The sequence below is a fragment of the Parasteatoda tepidariorum genome, chromosome 3, assembly GCF_043381705.1.
Source record: "Parasteatoda tepidariorum isolate YZ-2023 chromosome 3, CAS_Ptep_4.0, whole genome shotgun sequence".
Lineage (NCBI taxonomy): Eukaryota > Metazoa > Arthropoda > Arachnida > Araneae > Theridiidae > Parasteatoda > Parasteatoda tepidariorum.
Window position 1 is genome coordinate 12,526,541 of NC_092206.1, and position 15,362 is coordinate 12,541,902.

Below are 15,362 nucleotides of genomic sequence, written 5' to 3' on the forward strand. Positions count from 1 at the left end.
ACAAAATTAATTGGAGTATGAGATAATTACAATAACTAATAGTCTGCATTGAAGTAATAAAATACCGATTTTTCTATGTATTGAATTATTTTTTATCTCTCACAGGACCTTCTATGGGCCGAAACGAATGTTGCCCTCTAAAATTATTCCTCATACAGCATATACATCCCACTAGTTTATTTCAAAATTGTCGAGTCACACTTCCCTAGTTTCCCTTGTAAGTTAAATTAGTGGAAAATCTCAGATCATTTTGAGCATTATTTTAAAAAGTACAAAAACTGCATAGAAAATTTCTCGAAACTTATTACGTTTCTAAGATATTCAAATAAGACTTTTTTTCATTAGTTGTCAAATGCGATTCACTACAAAATTATTAAAAAAAAATTTAAAAAGTTTTCGCACATGCTCAGTACAAAATTATTACTTTAAATACTCATATCTTGCGTAGTTTTAAGCGAAATTTTTCAAATTTTAAACTTAGTATTAATTTAAGTTTTTTCTAGAAACTGATTAAATAAAACTGATCTTGATTTGAGAAAAGATATTTTTTCAATACAAAAAAGGCTAAACATATAAATTTCTAAATTTCGAATTTTTTGTCGCTTACGTTGATTTTTAAATTATTTGGTAGTATAACTTTACACGAGATGAAGAAAAATATTCACGGTGTTCTGTAATCATCGTACTTAATATATATTTTTAAAATTCATGTTAAGAATTAAATTAAAAAAATTATTCGTAACAATAAGTCACAAACTAATTTATAAACAAGGTAAAAAAGGAAACTTATATGAAAACTTAACAAATCACTTGATTATAAACATCAAAACCTGTTTGATTATTGGAGGAAAAGAAGAAAAGGTTAAAAGAAACAATAAAAAATAAAAATAAAAACTTTAAAATTCATTCAGCAAGCAAAATAGTTTTTGTATTCTTATTTTATTTTCCTCAATAGTGATATTCCAAATTTTTAACACGTTTTTTTCCTTTCATAAATGTTGATCTGCGATGTCTAAATTGTATTTTTAGTGGCTATATTTGGCAAGTATTCTAAAAATTTGCATTAAGGGTGGCGATTACAGACTACCCTTTAAATAGTTCCGAATAATTCACTAGCAGACTCTATTAAATATACAAAATGTTACAAAATTGCACTTAAATTAAGTTATAGTGTTTAGTTGTTCATAATGTTGTTCATTCGGTTGTTCAATTAGCATATCTTAAGTGCTTGACTAAAATCATGAAGTCTAGTGCAATCTAGTGCATAAAAATCCGATCGGTGGTTAGAAAGTTAGTTCAGGTCTTGCTGTTTTTCTTTTTTTTTCTGGCTTATTTTAGTTTTTTAATGTGATTAGTTGAAGAAATGAATAATTAGCTCGAATTATTAGCGGTAATTAACTCAACCTAGTTTTTTTTATTCTCCAATTCAAGATTAGTAGTTATTGAAACATACGGGCAGAATCGTCTGAGGTGGCGAATTTCCGGAAGTTATAGTTTCCCTATACAAGGAATATCAGACAATAAGGAACATATTATGTATGTCAGTAAGCAGGAAATATCAACAAGACATAAGGCTTTTCTATAAACAGCTAATATTAATCATAAGCTTAACAATAAATCAATGTCTCACCCCGTTGAAACAGACGAACTCTTCGCTACAAACTGTTCGGTTTGGCTTGTTTGTTGATGAAGGACATAAGGGACTTTGACCAGTAAAACACAGGTTAAGGATAAATATAGATTGGAAAATTAAAATAAATTTCAAAATAAGTTTAAGTTACATTTAATCAAAACAAACACAGAAAAAAGCACTTAAACTATAGTTTTGTAACAAATTTTAAGCTAAAACGTTTGTTAAAATAGATTTTACCTATTTCTTTTCTTTTCCACAAGCTTTACGATTTAGTACTTACTTATTACATGAAGATGATCGCAAAATTAAAGTTTTCTATTTTTTAGAAATAAAATTTCAGTTTATTTTCTACAATATAACGTGTGTCTATTATTTACATAACCGTGAAATCGGTCGATGTAATTTCCTTGACTCTTTGACAGTTTTTGTAAACTCATATCATATCGACTCCCTGCCCTGTCCCAACATTATCTTTTACCCGAATCCAAATGCCATTTCCGCCAAATGCTCTTTCAAATTGAGCGACAGGTAGTAGTAATTGAGGCCCAAATTCCTAGCAGTATCATTTAAGTATGAAACCATTAGTTTCTTATTATTCCCCAGTTGTAAATTGTCTAATTGTCAACTTTTACGTTTAAGCGTTGCATGTTATTTGAATAAATATTTTTTTAAGTATTTCTAGAAACATAGGGGATTTAAATTAGATTTTTAAAAAACAAAATTCAGTAGCAACAGAAAGCCTCAGACTTCACAGTGCTTCAACTGGACAAACTGCACAGTACTTCAGTTTTAAAAGTTCCATCTGAGTTACATAATTTTTTTCAGTGCTTCACAGAATCTGTCAGCGCTAACCATGCTCTCTGCTGACAAAATGGCAACCGCGACAATTTCAGATGAGGTTCAAACACTGACATGGCGGGGAGCTGGTATCTTACGAGCTGACAGCAATTGTCTCAACGTTTACTAAAGTGCATTTATTGATTTCACATTACGCCGAAGAAGATACAAGTGCTCAGCCTCTATAATAATGTGATCATTATAGAAAAAAAAAGTTTTTGTGTTTAGATTAAATCAAGAGACTTTACTATTGAATTTACCTTCATAAGTTAACCACTGCAAGTCCCCAATTGGACTGATCGTTACGACATGGTTCCCAGTAGAATACCGAAGTCAAGCATCACTGGTTGCGGACTATGTGCGGATGGGAGATCACTTGGATCAGTCTACAAAGGGACCGAGGGTGTGCGGTATTGCTACTCGTTAAACTGTTCTACTGTAAAGAGCTCGACTTCGCGCGTATGACGTCGGGCTACCGAAGCGGGGGTGTCATCCCCTCTGCAGAGGATCAAAATTGTGATGGTATGTCTTCGGATCATCCTCTGGGATGTTTCCCAGACCGTCGCCAAAAGCCCAATGAGTAGCTCTAGTGCGACGCAAATAAAGTACAACAAGTACAACTGCTCTTTACTTATGGTCAAATCAATATTCCTTATTTCACTGGAATAAAAAGTTTCGACATTTAAATTGCCGGTCCATATCGTTTTATTAAAATAAGTTTGCGCATTTGAAATTGAAAATATTTTTATTTATTTAAATATATTTTATTACTTATTTTTATATTACTTATTCCTATATTACTTATTCATATATTTAAATTTTTGCTTATTTAAATACCTATAAATTAAAAATATATTTCCTGAGACTGCGACGTCTTAAAAAAGTCGAATGATTTATTAAACTGCGTTAATGTACCTTATCTAGAACAGTTTAAATATATCATAGTTTAAAGTTAAAACATAATAACACTAAATTACATAGTTCTATTTTCAATATTGATTTTAAGTTAGATAATTAATTATCCCCAAATGCTTAACTGATATAAGATTTTGATATGCATAATCTCTAACGGTTGGTTTGAGAGATGTAATCGTTTGACTTCGTCATCGATTTCGACGAATTTATTCTGTCGCTGATAGGGCGTAGTCTAATATTTTCTTATCAAGATTTCAACATTTTCTACAAGAACAAGTCAGAAGATTATAACTATTACAGTATTCGCTCATCATTTTTAGTTAAATCATTTCCTGAATCGTAGATTTGTAGTAACTACTAAAAATGGTTTCACAATCAATTAAATGTGACATTTTTAGAATAGAGCTTAACATGGATAAGATATTTTTTACTTCGCTGATTTTTTACATTATGTTCATTTTTCATTTTGAGTTGCATGTATGCATTGAGTTGCATGTATGCATTGAGTTGCATGTTGCATTATTTTGATGCTTTATGAAAGTTAAAATTATGAATTCACAATCATTTATTTTAGTTCATGAAATAGTAAAAATAAGATTTTTTTTTAAAGAAAAGTTTTTGTAGTTTGCAAAAAGGAATTTGTTGAAATTAACTTTGAAATTTTGCATTATGTACAAACTATTTTATTGAATCATTTTTTGTTCTTTTGTGTTTAATATTTAATTTTTCTTTTATTTTAATTCACAAGAAGAGCAGAACAGAAAACGATTTTAAAAAACTTTTCATTTATATAATGAAATGAAAAAAATGAAATGAAAAAAACTCCTAAGCAAACTATAACTGATTTTTTATTAAAAAAAGGATCAAGATGAACGTTATTTAAAGCTTTGTTCGAAACAAAAAAACAGTGAAGAAACGAAACATAAAAATTTGATTTAAAAAGGCGCTTTCGCAACGATCCATGAAAAATAGGTGTGTAGCTAAATTACATCATTGTAATGTAATTTTCATAGTTTCACAGAAAGTTTTTCTAATTCAAAAGTGTTGACAATTTTCTCAAAAACTATTCTATTTGTCATCGTGCGAAATTTACTCAGCATAGACATTGCATAAACAGTTCTACGCATTGTTCTTTGCGGAATAACAAAAAAAGTGAAAATGGGTTATTTTTATCAAATGAAATAAATCTTTCCCAGCAAATAAGAATTTATTTCGCAGTGCTTCCATGAAAACGATTGTATTTAAATAGCTTACTTTTCATATATGTATAAATTAAAAAATATAGAGAAAACATAGAAATTAATGAAGATTAATGAGAAAAGGAAGAAAAATAAAAAAAAATTTAAAAAGTTCTATATACTTGTAGCTTATGAGCATTAATTGCTTACAAAAAAAATAATACAACTTTCTGAAAGCTTGTAGAAGGCCTTTCAGCATAAATTAAAATTTTTTGAATTGTAAAATCTTTTCGTGAAACTATAGGGACTGAAAATGCTGCACTAATACTTCGCAATGCAATAGCATTCTAACTTGAAAATTAGTTTTCCTTGAACTTATCGATAAATTTGTAATCAAATGAAAAAATAAGTAGACATGATACCTATTGCGACGAAATGTAGCAAAGGATCAATAATAAATTTTGCTTGGAAGATTTTATTGAAGAATTTACTATGTCATTGAGGAATTTATTTCGTATTTTATCAATCATCGTGATGATTTTATTAGGTAGTATGATGAAATAATAACTTTCTTTTAAATTTGTTTATTGAACAGGTTTTCCTTTTTGTAGCTCCTAATATAGTGTTTTTTAACTAATGATTTTATTTAACTATTAATCTGTTCTTGAAAAAGTGACTATAAAACCTCTGATTACTGGCTACTACATATTAATTTGAAATCAAGTTCTAAAATTAGACCTATTAAAACACTAAGCGTTTGCGCAAATTTATGTAAAAATTTCAAGTTAATAACAGAAAGTATTTTAAGTGCAGAAGTTAATGCAACTAAGTTGAAAATGGTTAACAAAATTGACGACAAATGTTTCAGTGATTAGGGAATATAAATTATTGAAGAATTTTTTTTTAACGTTTTACATTAGATAGAGATTTCGTAATGATTTAATCTAAATTATGAAATCTAATTCAATTATTTAACGAAATCAACTTATTTTTTTAATGGAATGGAGATATAGTAATTTAAGTAACAAGATTTTACCAGAGAACATGTGTTTTAATTTATTACACTAAGTGGCTAAGCCCTCTGATCGCTGCTGCTCACTAACCCAAAGGATTGCTTTGCCATAATTGTTGCTTCTTGTCAGAAAACAGTTCTACTAAAATTAAAATTATTCGTCTTAGTACTATCTATATATGTACTATCAAGAATTCTGTTTGCTTACGCTTGTGCCTCTACTTTCTACGTCCAAATATTATTATCTATTAGTATTACAAGTATTTAGATCTATGGGTGAACAGAAGTAATTTTTCTAAGTAATTAATTTTTTAAAATACCATTTATATTGTTACAACATTAAATTGCTCAAATAAATTTGATGAGTCTACAACCGTAATTTAATATTTTGGGAAAAATATACTTGAGGGTGCCCCTTGATGAAATAGGCGACTTATGTTTGGCGCCATACTTGTTTGCCCGGTAACCCACAAGCAGGACATTTATATCTATTACTAATTAAACCTTCATTCATACACCAGTCAATCACTGTTATTAAAATCGTACAGAAGCTTAAGATTTATCTTATTGACAGTATTCATTTTTAGTACCAGAAGCAAAAATAACCTTACCAGCCGGTATCCAAAGTAGAATCACGATTAAAATCTAAACCAATCAGAATCACAATTGGTTTTCAACATCGCCCAGCTTGGCGATCAATCGCGATCACAACTTGGCGGGGGCATCCTCAAGTATAGTCTACCCAATATTTTCTCTTTCCAAACAGGCGGATATATTAAATGCTATATTTGCATCATTGTGCATGAAGCTGGTTGTTAAGTTCTAAATCATTTAACAGATCCCTTTAACTTTAAATTATAATAGTATATTATTGTTATTTGCAATTGTAAAACGGTTAATAATATCATAACACCTTTCTAAATAACTATATCATAAAATGCAGTGCAAAATTACAGTATAATAATGAGAAAAAACAACAACAATTCTCTTAGTTTTAAGCTCTTGAATTAAAAGGGTAATAAAAGCAGTACAGGAAAATAACTTTAAATTAGTGATACAAAACAATTTATAGAAAAACACTACCTTTATGATTTTTATTAATTTTATGCTGATGACAACGAAAGAAATATGGAAATGAAAGAGGAAAAACTGGATCCTACTACGTGATTTTCCAGCCAATAAAAACGCAATGACTAGAGCCCCTGAATCATAGTATAGGAGCCTTAGCAATTAAGGCTCCTATACTATAATGTCTACAATATGTCTAATTCAGGGGCTCTATAAGCAATGACAACAATGGAAAACTGTGACATCATCCTTAGATTTTTATCTATGGTAAGATAACCAATTAACATCGGAATATTTTATTGTGATGAAGTAAAAAGTGCAATTATAAAAAGAGCAGTAGTTCATTAATATGTTATTTAAATTAACCTGGGAAAGTGTTGTATTAGCTACCACCTAAGTTTGATTGTTGATGTTGTTAATTTACGTCACACTAGAGCTGCACAATGGGCTATTGACGACGGTCTGGGAAACATCCCGGAGGATGATCCGAAGACATGCCATCACAATTTTGATCCTATGCGGAGGGGATGGCACCCCCGCTTCGGTAGCCCGACGACCTGCGCGCGAAGTCGAGCACTTTACAGTAGCGCAGTTTAACGAGGACCAATAACGCACAACCTCGGTCCTTACGCAGACTGATCCAAGTGGTCACCCACCCGCACACTGACCGCAGCCAGTGATGCTTGACTTCGGTGATCTGCTGGGAACCGTGTCTTAACGATCAGTTCACTGCGGCACCACCTAAGTTTGAAAAAGAAATCATAGTTCCATGATTATACATTAGAACTAGAAGCTTAATATTGCTGATAACGAAACGGAGACATACTGTTTCTTTTTTTCCTTCTTTTTTTCCCATTCAATTAGTAGGATCAGAAATTTAAAAATGAAATTAATAGGCTACTAGATTTTAAGTTTTCGAAGAAAAAAAAAAGGAAGAAACTGGTAAGTTTTTTAGGCAAGCGGTTGTTATAAGCTTGATGAAATTTTTTATTTTTCATTTTAAACAAGTAATATATAAAAAAAAATAATAAAGTCAATTCCTTCTTAGGTCAACAATGAAAAATTTTATTTTAATTACTTTTTATTAAATAATTAATACTTTCTTCTCCCATATAAAACTAAAATCAAAATATTAAATTTAATTAATGAATTAATATTTGAAAAAAACTTTATTAACATCAAGTTTCATCCACTGCAAGTTTTAAAGAACTGTATTTGAACTTTAGTGTATGAATAAAAAGTATTTTATTAACAATTGATAATTTGAACAAGATACAGCGAAAGTGTGAAAAAGACACGTGCTCTACTTTTCTTAAATGCAAGATTTTCATTTCTTTTTCAATTGTGGTACAAAACCACTGAAATAAACTTTTCAATTTAATTTGACCCGTCACAATCAGTTTAAAATGAGAGTAATAAAACAATCACACAGAGGAAATAACTCAGGAAATGGCAGTAAAGAGAGAGTTCATTTTTAAGAGATCAGCGAATCTCAGCTGACGAATACTGATTTCAGAAATGCTCACTTGCAATAAATTTTTATCCCCATCCTGTATTTTGAGATAAGATATCAGCTGCATTTCGACTGACTCAATGTTTCTTTGTATAAATAAACTTTTTCTAAGACTAGACAGACATTTACATGTTTTCTCTCTTTCATTTTTTAGGGAAAATTCGAGGGGGGAAAAGGACAAATCGCCAGAAAATATATATAATATTATATTCGTTATTAAAGAGGTAAAATTGAGTTTAAAATAAGAAATAGATAAATGATCTAGTTCAATTACAAATGATCTAGTTCCATTACAAATTGTTTCTTTGTGTAAATAAATTTTTCCTAAGACTAGACAGACATTTACATGTTTTCCCTCTTTCATTTTTTTAGGGAAAATTCAAGGGGGGAAAAGAACAAATCGCCAGAAAATATGTATATTATTATATTAGTTATTAAAGAGGTAAAATTGAGTTTAAAACAAGAAATAGATAAATGATCTGAACAAGATATTACAAGATAACAAGATATTACAAAAACAAATGGAAAAAAAGCGCTACTGAATAAAAAAAAAATTGATTTTTTTAAGTCTCCGTATTCAAAACTGCTTCATTTTGTACATTTGTATATCAGATTTGAAAACTGATTGTATGAAGACATGATATTTCTAAGTTGTTTTCGTATGTAGGAAATCACTTATATTTACAAATAAATAAAGATATTTATTAGTTTGAAATTCTCTTTCTGTGTAAATCATACTGAATTTTCACATTTACGAACGATTACGTACATCAATACGATAGCAGTTGAAGAAACTAAGAATAACAATACATAATTACCGAAAAAGTATCTGAAATGACCTTGTATATACAAAAAACTGAATCCTTGAAATATAGCAAACTAAAACATTTTTGATAAATTTCCAAAAAACTATTAATAAAAGCCTAATACTATATTGAAATTTTATTAATAGTTTTTTAGAAATTTATGAAGAATGTTTCAGTTAGCTATATTTTCGGGATTAAGTTTTTAGAAATACAAGAACATTTCTGATACTCTTTAGGGGACTTTGTACAGTATTAACTTCAACTGGTATCGTTTTGTACTATACTATAATGATACTATACTATATTGTAATTTCTATTGTAATTATATGCTATATTGTAATTTGTATTTAATTTGTATTTTATTGTAATTTGTATTGTATTGTAATTTGTGCTCTATTGTAATATATATTATATTGTAATTTAGCTATCCATATATCGAAACATAATAAAGGATATTCGCAGTAGCTTGCTGTTCTGCATCCGTTGTCTTCTCTGCAGAGTTCACCATATTTTAGCCGACAGTCCTGAGAGCAACAAGGTCCTTGACTCGGGCTGCAAAATTTTAAAGAAAATACTTTTTTACTCACCGCTTTCATGTTATTGCTGTAGCTTAAAGCAATAATTACAATTTCTAGGTTGACATTTTGAGAATTTTTTTCGAAACTGGAAAATTCAAAGCTCCTCCAAAAGCACTTATTTATGTTAAGATTAAAAAGGAATACGCTTCTTTTCAAAACAGTTGTAACAGTAAAAAGCAAATTGTAATACCAATTTAAGAATACACAGGATGTTCCAGAATGTTAGTACTTAATGTATATTTTTCACATCAGTGTCAAAAATAAAGTCGAGTAATGTACACATTGTGGATCGCAAATAATTATTTAACCGATGGGAAAAAACTGTTACATATTATTGTAGAATGCAAGGTTAAAAATATCAAAATATGTTTGTTTGTCTGAGAAAATAGTGAGAGGATGAAAGGTGATCATCAGAAACAACTTCTAATTTTGTTTGAAATTCAAAATAGTATTGATATCTTTAATCTCGACTTCTTCAATATTGATTGAATAATTGCTGATAACGGTTAAACATTATTTTACAACCCTTCACGTGTATATAATTTCAACTTAATTTTTTACAGAGATTTTAGAAATATAGATTGAAGACGGTAACTGCAGAACACCTTGCATAGTTTTCGAAAAAGTAACCTTGTTTTCAACAGTCATAGTAATTATCTTTGTTTGAGAAAATGTTCTTACCTATACAACTTAAAAAGCTTCCAAGAATGTCTCAGTTTTAAACTGCAATTGATTTCTCCTGAATATACACAAAATGATGAATACGCCTCGATACTGCTTTTTAGAGTAATGAGGCATTCAAATGTACACTTTAAGTACCCAGTGCCTGATTTATCATAATTCCAGATAGGCCCAGGCTTACGGTCTCCTCATTCCTAAGGGGTTTCCTAAATGTTACAAATAATCTCCTTTTGTGATTTTCCTTAATAGTCAATTAAAATTATGAGTTTTTGAAACAAATAATAAATTCATGTTTACTAATATATCGTATTTACTTACATTATAAATAATTTAAAAACACTTTGTAATTAAATAACAGGTAAATTATAGGTAAATTTCGTTTAAAGTAGCGGACAGAGACCCCTGACAGTTTTGTGCATAGGACCTCCTAATTTCTAGATCAGGCCCTGAAAGTACCAATAGTATGCCTAAAAACTCAAATTGAAGAGCCAGGCATTCTTTGACAATACAGTGCAGTAATAAGAACTACATTTCGATTTTACTAAATTGAAAGATAAAAATATATCGTTTAACCTTACTTAAGTCAAAATTCTTGATGGTCACATAAAAAAATTTGATGATTTGCGTTTGTTTCATTGCGATTCATGACGGTCACCATCATGCAGCAATTTCCATTATTCGTTCATGGTTTTTGATATGTCTACGAATCATTTATATATCATTCCAAGATGGAAAATTCTACTTTAATGTTATGATGGTTAACCGTTAAGAGAAATTTGATTCTCCTGGACTAACAATCCATGATGATCCGTGATGATCCATCATAGTTCTAACTATACATTTCCATGATGGTTTAATGGGAATTCTTGTTTGGTTCTCAGAAATATACCATCAAAACAAATAAGTTTTTTATGTGGGCCCATCATAAATGAGTACGAATTCCAACATTGGAATGATGGTGGTTCATGATCATTCCAACATTTGATTTCTAAGATACTATGATTGAAATTCTTGATGGTCCTTAATGGTACAACAATGCACTTCCATGAGGGTTTAGTAACAGTTCTTGTTGGTTCAGCAGGAATATACCATCAAAACAATTAAGCTTTTTTATGTTGGCCCATCATAAATCCACCCGAATCACTACATTGGGGTAATGGTGGTTCATGATCATTCTAACATTTAATTTCTAAGAAACTATGATGGAAACAATGGGGACAAGTTGCTATTCTTATGTTAGACCACCATAGATCAATCCAAATTTCTTTTTTGGGGTGATGATTATTTATGTTGGTTACCATCAAAAAATATAATGGCTCATGGTGGTTATTGATGGGTACCATCAAGATTATGTTGGTTCATCAATGAAAAACCACCAAAAATTTAGACATGGCTAACTAGCAAAGACTTTATAGTACGTACCTGCAGAAAGCAATGGGTCTTAGTCTACATGGAGGTTGGTCTTGGGGTGGATTCACTCGCATCGGAAAACAGCAAGGCTCGTGACAGTCCTCTTCCCAGCCACAGTCACATTCCTCAGCTCCTTCTACTACCTCATTCCCGCACACTGCATCTAGTGGCTCTGCAAGAACAAATGATACCATTTAACACATTGCACCAGTAGTGATCCCAGGTAGCAGAGAATTATCAATTTTACGTCAAAAATACGTATATTTCACCTTTAAATCATACTAAGCATTCGTAAAATTTACGTAGAAGTGAAACGCCGAATTATAGCTAAAAATTGTTATCCTAAAACGGAAAATTTATGTAACATTTTAAGCAAACAAATTCGTTTATTTTAAGAATATTTTACCAACCACTTTTTACTAGGTAAGAATGAATACGTAATTTTTAAATATTATTTACGTCAACAGTACGCCGAAATGCACGTAAGTTGAAACGTCAAATTATAAAAAAATGTGGTTATCCAAAAAACAGAAAATTTCCGTAAATAAATTTGAACCGAAATTTAAATGGTAAATTTGCTTTGTAAATAATGCGTAAAATACACAGAATCTTTCATACTAAATCTAAATAGTAAATATAATACTTTCGTCAATCTTTCGTGAAATATACGAAAACAATCTCACCGAAAGGTAGTTAGTAAAATCCCATTCCGTTAAAATTACGTAAAATATACCAAAGCTCTTTTACCAAATATCTCAATAGTAATATCATTCCGTCAATATTACGTAAAATTTATGTATAAAGCGTATTGACTTCACCGATTTCCCGAAAATTTATATATCATGCTACTAGGGGCGTGCCTTGAGAGCACAAATATGCAAGACGTTGTATTAATACAATCTCCCCATGGCAAAGAAACCCCATCTCAAAAGAACGAATTTTTCAAAGATAGGAATAAATTTCTTTCTGTGATGCATTACATATTTCCTAAAATCATGCTTTCCTTTCACAAATATTCCACACGCATCAAGTTCCAATGTAACCCATCACCAAAGCTTACTAGGCTCGGATAAATTGGTTGGCAGGGCACTGGACTCACGTTCGTGTGAATTGGAGTTCGAATCCATCCAGCCGAAGTAAATGGTGACCTGTACATGTTAAATTTGTCGGGTAACAAAGTACTCCATGCCTTCACAACAAATTATTTATCTCTGTGGGTACTGAATTTCGGATTGATAGCTCTGGCTCAAGTCTAAATTAGGATCTAAGGTTGAATGAATGAATGTGAAAATGGGTCCGCCCTATAAAACTGATGTGACGTATGGGAGTGGCGGAAGTCGAATTCTTGGTCATAGATGGCGCCACTGGAAAAACAAAGACATTCGCACCTCCCCTGCCTTAATGGCCGACGACAACAGCAACTAAATCTTACTGTTTGGGAGTCCCACTAAATTGAAGTAAAAGTAATTGAATATATTATATGAATCAACATTCAGACATTCGTCTTGTACTGGATTTTTTTTCTTTTCAAATAACTTCTACAGCCACCGTTAGTTTTATTCCTATTTCTCAAAAAAAAGCCAGTCCTTTTCAGGTCTGTTTATGTATATCATATAATTTTTTTGTGAAAATAACATTTGATCCCATTCTAAAGCATTCTGAAATTAAAGAATATTACCCGTAAAACAGCCTTTCACACTTCTAGCCTTCGTGTTCAATACCGCATTAATGCTGCGTAAACTGCAGGGAGAAAATTTGTTGTTGTTTTTCTTGTCACCAGATGTCGCCCGAGCAAACATTATGTAGTTACCATGGTCTCCACCAGGAGTGCAGTGTAAATCGTCCTCTGGATCATGCTATAGGAATAAGAACATACTTTTACTTTAGCAACAGTTACATATATGTTACTAGTTCAAAATCATTACCTTTTTAACAAAAATGCTCTGAATGAAACTATGAACTCAGCTCAAAAAGCATATTTATTAAAATGATCATAGCTCAAAATGAAAACAACTCAAAATGTGCGTTTAAGGAAATAAACATAGCCAGTTCTCCAAGAGTTTGCAAACTTTTGGTTGCCAGTACATTACTTAACTTCATGAGGCGTTTTGAGTTCGTTTTGCTTTGATTTCGTCAAGAATTCGCTATGTACTTCCACGTTTTTAGCGGCTTTACGCATGCATATCTGCGTAACTTTTAAAATCCGGATATTTTACGTACGAAATTATTAAAACTCATGGATCTCGAATCACGCATAGGAGCATTCACCCTTCGATTCTCTACCACGTTCGTTCGATTTTGCAACGATTTCATTGTGAATCCATTGTTTTTAAGGCAGTTGGTGTTTCGGATTTCTAAATGTTTTCTTTTATTTTCTTATTTAATCGGATATTATTATTACACAACTTAATTTTCAAGCGAACTCAAATTTGAGGAATAAGCGACGATATAAATATAAGGAAAAATCGAATATTTTCTCGAGAAATAATCGTTTAATAAGATATATAATTGTTGAAAATACAGACGAGAATGGGAGGATGGTACTGCTTAAACTCAATTCTCAAACCTATTTTTTATAAATATTCAAATAAAAAAAAATGTCAGATCGTAACTAAAAAGCTAAAAATATAGTCGCCATACAAAATTTATTGGTTGCCAATGGCGGCTGGATTACCGTATTTCACGAGCCCTGGATATAGCTGTTTAAGAAAATGGACATATTATTTGATTTCGCTTTTCAAACTTCTCTGCATGAAAAAGTTTCTTTCTCTAAAGAATAAACTAATGGGTCCAAATAAATTTATAATATGATGTTGTCATTTATTTATCGAAAAACAGATGCTACGTTCGTTTATGTAATCACGAATTTTGAGCTGTGTCCAAGATATAAAAGATCCCAAACAATCTGCGATGTATGTACCCAGCCACCTTGACACCAAAACCCGAGACTTTGCCACATAATGATTATTCTAAATGTTTAAAAAAGCAAGGAAAAGTAAGTACAAAATTCCTCGTTTATTTTTAAAATTTGAGCCAAATGATATAAAGGTGCATTTTTTTGTTGTGTCCATTTTCTCAAGCAAGCTTTTTTTTTAGCTGTTTCCAGAATAAATAGCTCACTTATGATGCACACTTTCATTGGCTAACTAACTTAAGACTCAATTTTACATCTTAATTACTATAAACATATTAAGCACTTCGTTGAAATCACTGAAGTTTTCAGGTTTAATCAAATGCAACAGTAATCTGCAGGTACTACATTCGAAATTAATCTGCAAAGTCATAAGGCCTATTTACACGGTCCAATTTCTTGAATCCGAGCAATTGGACGGATTTCTCTGTCCAAGAAATTGGATGATTCGTTGACACTATCCAAGTTCTTGAATGTCGATGATTCGTTGAAAGAAACACTTGCGCATGAGCATTGTTCATATTCAACATTATAAAATAATACTTACATAAGTTTAAAATTACTAAATAAATTCAAATAAAATCATAATAACACAAATAAACCGCAACAGATCAGTTTATTTGGACTAAAATATATGAAAACAGACAAGAAGATGACATAATTTGCTGCCTGATTGTTGACGTCACAAAACCTAAGACGCTGATTGGTTAAGGGAGAAAAAACTTGGATGGAAAGTAGAACATGCTCTACTATCGTCCAAGAAGTTGGACCAAGTTCTTGGATGTTTGTTTACACGATCAAAACAAATTTGTTCTTATAT

At 30.8% G+C, this 15,362-nt stretch overlaps 1 protein-coding gene across 1 annotated transcript in view; it reads right to left on the reverse strand.

Moving 5' to 3' along the window:
* Positions 1 to 15,362, reverse strand: part of LOC107455245 (disintegrin and metalloproteinase domain-containing protein 10) — a 93,179-nt gene that overhangs the window by 20,363 nt on the left and 57,454 nt on the right. The window contains exons 7-10 of the mRNA XM_043049301.2: positions 13,310 to 13,487; positions 11,644 to 11,803; positions 9,419 to 9,514; positions 1,631 to 1,712 (exon numbers count right to left, since the gene is read on the reverse strand). Of these exons, the coding sequence (XP_042905235.1) occupies positions 1,631 to 1,712; positions 9,419 to 9,514; positions 11,644 to 11,803; positions 13,310 to 13,487 (516 nt within the window). The remainder of the gene's footprint in view (positions 1 to 1,630; positions 1,713 to 9,418; positions 9,515 to 11,643; positions 11,804 to 13,309; positions 13,488 to 15,362) is intronic.